The sequence below is a fragment of the Bradysia coprophila genome, unplaced genomic scaffold, assembly GCF_014529535.1.
Source record: "Bradysia coprophila strain Holo2 unplaced genomic scaffold, BU_Bcop_v1 contig_390, whole genome shotgun sequence".
Classification (NCBI taxonomy): Eukaryota; Metazoa; Arthropoda; class Insecta; order Diptera; family Sciaridae; genus Bradysia; species Bradysia coprophila.
Window position 1 is genome coordinate 61377 of NW_023503648.1, and position 7854 is coordinate 69230.

A 7854-nucleotide genomic window follows, 5' to 3' on the forward strand; every position below is an offset into this window, starting at 1 on the left:
TTTCAAAAATATCTCTTTCCACATATATTTTCCCGAATACCCCCTCCCTTAATATTCCTTTCCCGAAAACCCCCTTCCTTTTTCCCAAATATTCCTTTCCCGACTACCCCCTTCTCAAATATTACTTCCCTGAATTCCCCTTCACAAATATTTCTTAGTAAATCAAAATCTTTGATTTTTACTCATCCGAATCGGAATCTTCATCAATCTCTTCAGCTTTTCGTTTTTTCGGAATTGTTATGGATACATCCGTTATGTTAGGATTTGGTACACGTATTTCGTTGTACTGACCGTACCCGAGATACCATATTATAGTCATAACATGACTACAGCAACCGACCGTGCGAGAGCCAGTTTCACAGGTGCAAAAATACTCTACGATCGATTCTCGTCCAGTTTTGGATTTATCAACTAGTACAAAGATATGGTGGTTCTTTGTACTGCGAAACCGGGATTTCATGTAAGCCTTCACCAATAATGGATCGTCAACAGTAATACCAAAATCAGCATACTTCAAGGCAGAGAGTCGATTGCGTGGATCCGGCTGAAACTTCTGTACGTGAAAGATATCTTCTTTTTTATGTTGAGCGTAGTAGGATATTGCATTTTTGATTTGGTAAGGTCCAAGGCTTACATCATATAGGTCATTTAGAGAAAGTTGGGGAAATCCAAGAGCCAGGTTATTGTCTGTATTGTCAAGGGATATGTAGTTTAAGTCGATGTAGGGAACTTTTACTTTGGTCAGGTTGTATTGATTCACGACGTCTTTCAGGCGATTTGGAACATTTTCCCGGGATTTCATTGTCACTGCAATGTTTTGATGCTCCTTGTCACTTAGAATTGGTTCATGAATCACATTTAGAATGGCAAATGCAATTAAGAGAGATTCATAGTCATGTGTCAGTGTGGAATTATGGGCTGGCAATGCAAAAAGCTTAAACTTCTTTTTTAATCTGCCAAACACTTGCTCATTGACCCAACGAAGCTTTGTTACGAACCGTGCTTTGTTCGCTTCTACAGTGTCGCGAAGACCTGTCCCCGGAATGTACGAAATGAAACCTTTTTCATCGAGATCTCCAACGACATCTCGAAAGCCATTGTCAACGATGATCAGATCGTCTTTTCTCAATACTGACAACGTCTCTTCGAAGCGACCTAGACAATCGCGTAATATAATGGCATCGTTATGAGTAGCATCGTACGGTCCCAAGACGAACAGAACATAACCGTCAGGCGCACATCCTACCATCGGTTTAGTGAGTGGCATCTTTTTCTGCTCGCTCCAGAGCTGCTTCTGCCCTGCAAAATTTTTCGATTTTTGCACGAATCGATAGGTTGCATCAAAGAGGACAACACCGTTATCATCTTCGAGATCAAATAAGATTTTCGCTGTGGGCGTGTTGTGATTAAGAATATCGTTACGATTGCCGGTATTGAGAAATTGTGGTACCAAGTTTGCCAGTAAATCGCTTCTAGCATCGTTCATGTAATTAGCTATTGTTTGCTCACAACAGCCAAATAAAAAAGACAATTGTTTGTTGGATAAAGACGTTCTCATCTTGCAGAGCAGAACGGCTACGTGCTTAGCCTGACACGATTTTGTGTACCCGCAAATAGTGTCAAATTGGGATTTATTGACACCGAACCAAGCTTCGAAGTCGCTTTCGCCTATAGAGTCCAAATTATCGATATTGAAAACGTGATCATTTCGGGTGCTTCGATGTATCTCAAACATTAGGTCACTGACCATTTTTTGCTCTTCGGCCGACACTTCGAGGGTGATTTGTCTGACAAGTGGCCAGTAATCATTTACAGCGAAATGGTCAGAGCACATTTGAGAGGTTGGTAAAACCAGAAACTTATAATTCATCAACAAAAAATCTCGAAACGTTTTAGGAACCGAAACCAGCTTGCCCAGCGACTTACATCCAAACGTACAACGCGTGTGCGAATGTAGGCCTTTTCTATAAACAGACAAATCTGGAACGTTCAAATCCACCGAAACGACAGCGTTTCTGTGGGAAATATCGTAGCACGACTTGCATAGTTTGCTAACCGGTGGAATCTCGGAGATTTCCTCTAGTTTACGCTTTTTCGCGTTGAATTTCTGCCTTAGGTTATTGATGACAACCAAAGAAAAGGAGCTGGCAAGATAAAATCTATTGTCATTTGACCGTTTTTGATCGTTGCACCCCAAGCAAATTGTTGGCATTGAAAAATGTCGTTAGAAATCGAAATTAAAAATCAGCAAAATGTCGATCCCCAAAGCAAATCAATTGCTTAGAAATCAAAATTAAAAATCAGCAAAATGTCGATGCCCAAAGCAAATCAATTGCTTAGAAATCAAAATTAAAAATCAACTATTTTACGCAGACGCTTACTGAATCAAAACGCACTTAAAAGCAAAATGTTGATGCCCAAAGCAAATCAATTGCTTAGAAATCAAAATTAAAAATCAACTTGCTTCTGCAAACGCAGAAAAAAAGCAATCGAAGGAACTGTTGAAAATAGAATAACGTAGCCCAAAGAAAATCAATTGCTTAGAAATCAAAATTAAAAATCAACTTGCTTCTGCAAACGCTGAGAATAATATGACTGAATAAAAATGACTTTCATAGTATTCTGACTTTAAATATTCGATCAGAGTAGGCGAATTATTTGACAATATCTTCTGTATGCAACAATATATTATGATATTCGACATTCGATCAGAGTAGGCTAGTTTATTAACAATCTACTCTGCATGTAACAATGTGACACACACAAACAAACACACACATTAAGGCTCACACATCGCATCGAATTTTTAAAACATCATCAGACCTAGATTGGGTATGATATTATGTTACATTATGTTAGCAGAAATCTAGATGAGCAAAATGACAAAAAAATTATATATTGTGGACAGCGCTTGGTTGATTTTTTTTATTTGCTCGTCACAACATAAGCGAGTAGTATCATTGTTTAGAAATCAAGGAAATCATTGCTTAGAAATCAAAATTAAAAATCAAGCAAATAATTATTGAATAGTATTTGCTTATTTGAATACAGTGTGAGTCGACACATTATTAAGATATTTTCGTATGTATATGGAGTACAACGTGTATTTATTTCGCATGTGGAATGAATAGCGTCGATTAAATTGTAATTGTTGAATATGTCCGACGCTTGGTGTGTTGAATAATATGAATATACTGGCTGACTAGATGTTGAGCTAGGGACCTCTATTCTTTTTTAATGATTTCTACTATATATATGACGGAAATGTAACCTATAACGTTAAAGTTTTAATAGAAATAGATTATAACGCCTGAGTTCAGCGCGTTATCTTGGGAACTAGCCTTGAACCAATACCAAATAATAAGTAAGTCTTCAAAAAAAATATTTCTTTCAGTCGGATTTCTTTAAGTCCAGAATAGGGAATAAGATAAAAACCCATCAGCAGTTCGATTGTTGAAAGCAACGTAATAACTCGATTTTTTGTCTTAAACATAAATAAAAATACAAAAATAACAAAAGGAGTTAGAGACAACCCAGAATTCTAGAACTGTACCTTCAGGATGAAGAATCTCTAAGTCCAACTTACAGTAAATATTATTCATTTCCTCTTCTAGAAACCAAAAATAAACATTCCTGTACAAACGTTCTGCTTGTTACTACTTTTTCAATGTCGCTACACTCTCTTAAAATTCGTTCCGAAATCGAATTCCAGGAAGACTATTTAAAGGTTAAATCTCAGGAGCTATGATCAGGATCATCTCAAAAACTTAGTTTTGTATATTTTATATCAAATATTTCCATTTAGCGTCATTTTTAACTCGAATTTGGTGTGTGCAAAATGAGGAAAACGTTCCTGTCATTCTTTGATACGAAGGCGGAGCTTACTCTCCGTATCAACATTCGCACTGTCTTAAAATGTCAAACATTTGCTGCTAAATTCAATCAAGAAAAATTGGTAGCAAATGCAAGTTTTTCGTTTAATGTGAATAGAGCTGAAAACAAAAGCAATTTTTCGTTAACTTTACATTGCCGCCTAAATCTGCAGTTATGATCTCTACTCTTTTTCCGCCAAAATTAAAAGAAATTTTAACGTGTTGAAAGGTGTCTGCATCTCAAAGGTAAAGAAGAGCTCTCCATAATGACATAATGACATGAATTTTGGCGGGTGTATCATTTCGGTTTGTTTACGTCTGAACTTCGATCCACAAATTTCAATTTTAGTTTACATTTTTCGCGTGGAAAAACAATGGAAATCGACGAGGAACCAATTATTGTCGAGTCGGAGGCAGGACCGTCAACCTCAAATGTAGTGACAAAGGAAAAATCTAAGAAGAAAAACCTGCCATGGTGAGTTGTTATACTGTGCCAACACTGTGCACCATGAACATTCAGTTCATGTTTCTGTGATTTATGTCTCGTATGTCGAACTGATCGTAATCCCTTCGCGTAATATGCTTCAAGGATCGAGAAGTATCGTCCGCAAACATTCGAAGAAATCGTTGGCAATCAGGACACCGTTAGTCGATTGGGAGTGTTTGCTACACAAGGGAATGCACCAAATATAATCATAGCCGGTCCGCCTGGTAAGCAAACGTCTTTTACTGCAGGTTCAATTGACCATTGCTTCAACATCCGATTTCGTTTCAGGCGTCGGCAAGACCACAACAATCCTCTGCTTAGCCCGAATCCTGCTCGGTCCAAATTTCAAGGAAGGCGTTCTCGAATTGAACGCATCCAACGAGCGCGGCATCGATGTCGTGCGCAACAAAATCAAAATGTTCGCCCAACAGAAAGTGACTCTGCCGAGAGGACGTCACAAGATTGTCATCTTGGACGAAGCGGACAGCATGACCGAAGGAGCCCAGCAAGCACTACGCCGAACGATGGAAATTTACAGTAACACAACACGATTCGCACTGGCCTGTAATACCAGTGAAAAGATCATTGAACCGATTCAGTCACGTTGCGCTATGCTAAGATTCTCAAAATTGTCGGATGCTCAGGTGCTGGCAAAGCTAATCGAAATTTGCCAGAAAGAGTCGTTGAGTTACGTCGAAGACGGACTGGAGGCTATTGTGTTCACAGCCCAAGGTGATATGCGACAGGCATTGAACAATCTTCAGTCAACGGCCAATGGTTACGGCCACGTTTCAGGCGAGAATGTCTTCAAAGTGTGCGATGAACCGCATCCGATGCTTATCCAAGATATGCTCCAGCACTGTATCAAGGGTGACATTCACAAAGCGTACAAAATCATGGCCAAACTGTGGCGCTTGGGCTACGCAGCTGAGGACATAATTGGGAATGTGTTTCGGGTGTGCAAGCGCATTGAGATGGACGAGAAATTGAAATTGGCTTTTATCCGGGAAATTGGCGAGACTCATATGCGAATCGTTGACGGTCTGAATTCGTTGCTACAGTTGACTGGTTTATTGGCGCGGCTGTGTCAAGCAACTGGAGACTTTTGAGTTGGAACAATTTTTGCGTTTTATCCCCATTTTTTCTAATAAAAATTTTTTGGTTTCGAATATCGTTGTCAGATTTCTGTTTTTCTCACCGATTTTACTTTCGGTCGATGATCCCTGGCCCTCACTTCAACAGGCGAAAGCGAAGGAAAAGCGGACAGCTAAGAACTTTTAAAAACCTGGCTTTGCCGCGACACCCTTACTATAACCTGTCACAGACTGCAAGCATATTAAGAGTCATATCGCCAAAACTGATGTGATTTTACAAAGCATCTAGCAGGGTAATAGAGGTTTTTACACGTCAAATAGAGTAGTTTTTTGATACCAATAATACCATTAGCAGCCCAACAAAAATCTCTTCGAGAAAAGTGTGACGCAGTCTTTGAAATACAATTTCTAAAATGAATGATATCGCTAGAGTTGACGCTTTCAGCTTCGTTACGCAAAAATTAAATTGTACACCCAATTAGTTTAAACAAGCTGGCTTAGTTTTCCTCATCATCTGACAAATAATTTTTACCAAAAAAAATTGACTGAAAACGACAAAAATTTTACCAAAAAAATCTGCGTCGCATGTGGCAGATAAATTTTCTTGTAGGTCTGTTCCGGAACATCGGCCACTTTGCGACGCAGATTTTTTTGGTAAAATTTTTGTCGTTTTCAGTCAATTTTTTTTTTGGTAAAAATTATTTGTCAGATGATGAGAAAAACTAAGCCAGCTTGTTTAAACTAATTGGGTGTACAATTTAATTTTTGCGTAGCGAAGCTGAAAGCGTCAACTCTAGCGATAGCATTCATTTTAGAAATTGTATTTCAAAGACTGCGTCACACTTTTCTCGAAGAGATTTTTGTTGGGATATCAGTCGTTTTAGAAGTGTAGTCAACACTGCTTTGCAGAACAGTTCTAATTCAAAAATTTGACGAAATTCGAAAATTTGACGAAAATCAAAAATTTGACGAAATTTGAAAATTTAACGAAATTCGATAATTTGACGAAATTCGATAATTTGACGAAATTTAACAAAATTCGAAAATTTGACGAAATTCGAAAATTTGAAGAAAATCGAAAATTTGACGAAATTCGAAAATTTGACGAAATTCGAAAATTTGAAGAAATTTGGCTAAATTCGAAAATTTGACGAAATTCGAAAATTTAACGAAATTCGAAAATTTGACGAAAATTGAAAATTTGACGAAAATTGAAAATTTGACGAAAATTGGACGAAATTCTAAAGTTTGACGAAGAAAGAAATTCTCTATCTGTCACCATTCAAAAAATATCTCCAAAACCCCAATTGACCCACCCATTTCCAACTTTCGACATTTTTCACATATGCCCCTCTGTTCTACTCGTAAAACTCTGAGACTTTGCCGAAGAAAGTAATTCTCTATCTCTCATAACCCAAAAAAATATTAGTCCTTTCATCCTACGCTCGAGTAGCTCAAAATTTGGTCACTCTAATCACTCTAGCTCAAACGAATCTGCCCCGATTTTTTAAATTATTTTTTTGTTCGAATCGTGTTACGAATACCTTTCATTTGATGGGTCGCACGCCTCTGTAGGTTTCAATACAGCTAAGCTACAGCCTAAAACGCGTTCCCGACCCTCGAAAACCACACTCAGAAACCACTTCGAGGCCAATAAAACAAAATTCTGGTTTTTCCTGGGGTAATGGCGTATCACATTTTCATTTTTATGCCCACCCTGAGGTTCCTGAGGACCCTGAGGTTGGCTGACTAGTTTCCGAGATCGACCGTCGATAGATAGACAGATAGACAGATAGATAGACAGAGAGATAGAAACATACAGAGTAAGTTGAAAGATTTTGATTGTTTGGAAAACGTTAATTTGGTGCATTTTCTATCAAAATGACCAACTTCAAAACGATGTATCTCCGGTAATTTTAAAGCTACATAGTCGAGTGATAGCTCGTTTTGCTCGTATTTGATAGAATAGGATTTGTGGTGATACAGGCCAAAGGAAAGAAACTTAAATTCTCGCCTATATATAGTTGCCGCGTCTCAAAAAAATTTCTTCGTTCTTTTTTTGGAAGTTAGACTGCGTCAAGTCCTCCGCTATCGCTCCGGACATGATTTTGCAATGACATTATGAAAAACAAGGCATCAGAACAGTCGGAGCGTTTGCTGCGACTTAGCCCCGTACAACCCGTAATCCTATTTCGTCCGCAACCATAATACGTCCGTAGCCCTAATAAGCCCGGAACCCTAATACGTCTACAACCCTCTAATGCGTCTGTTACCAAAATGCAAGTCAAGTTGGGCATTGTCAAATTTACTGAAACTGTTCATTTTTAAAATTGCGCATAGCGCAATTACGAAAGCCCGTACGAAGTACCTTTCAAATAAAACCAACAATTTACGACATTAC

The 7854-nt window shown here is 38.2% G+C and overlaps 1 protein-coding gene across 1 annotated transcript; it reads left to right on the plus strand.

Moving 5' to 3' along the window:
- Nucleotides 1-4146: 4146 nt before the first annotated feature.
- On the plus strand, nucleotides 4147-5541 carry LOC119082137 (replication factor C subunit 2). The gene is made up of 3 exons (XM_037191514.1): nucleotides 4147-4347; nucleotides 4462-4583; nucleotides 4648-5541. The coding sequence occupies exons 1-3, from the start codon at nucleotides 4247-4249 to the stop codon at nucleotides 5466-5468; spliced, it is 1044 nt and encodes a 347-aa protein (XP_037047409.1). The 5' UTR covers nucleotides 4147-4246; the 3' UTR covers nucleotides 5469-5541.
- The last annotated feature ends 2313 nt before the right edge of the window (nucleotides 5542-7854 follow it).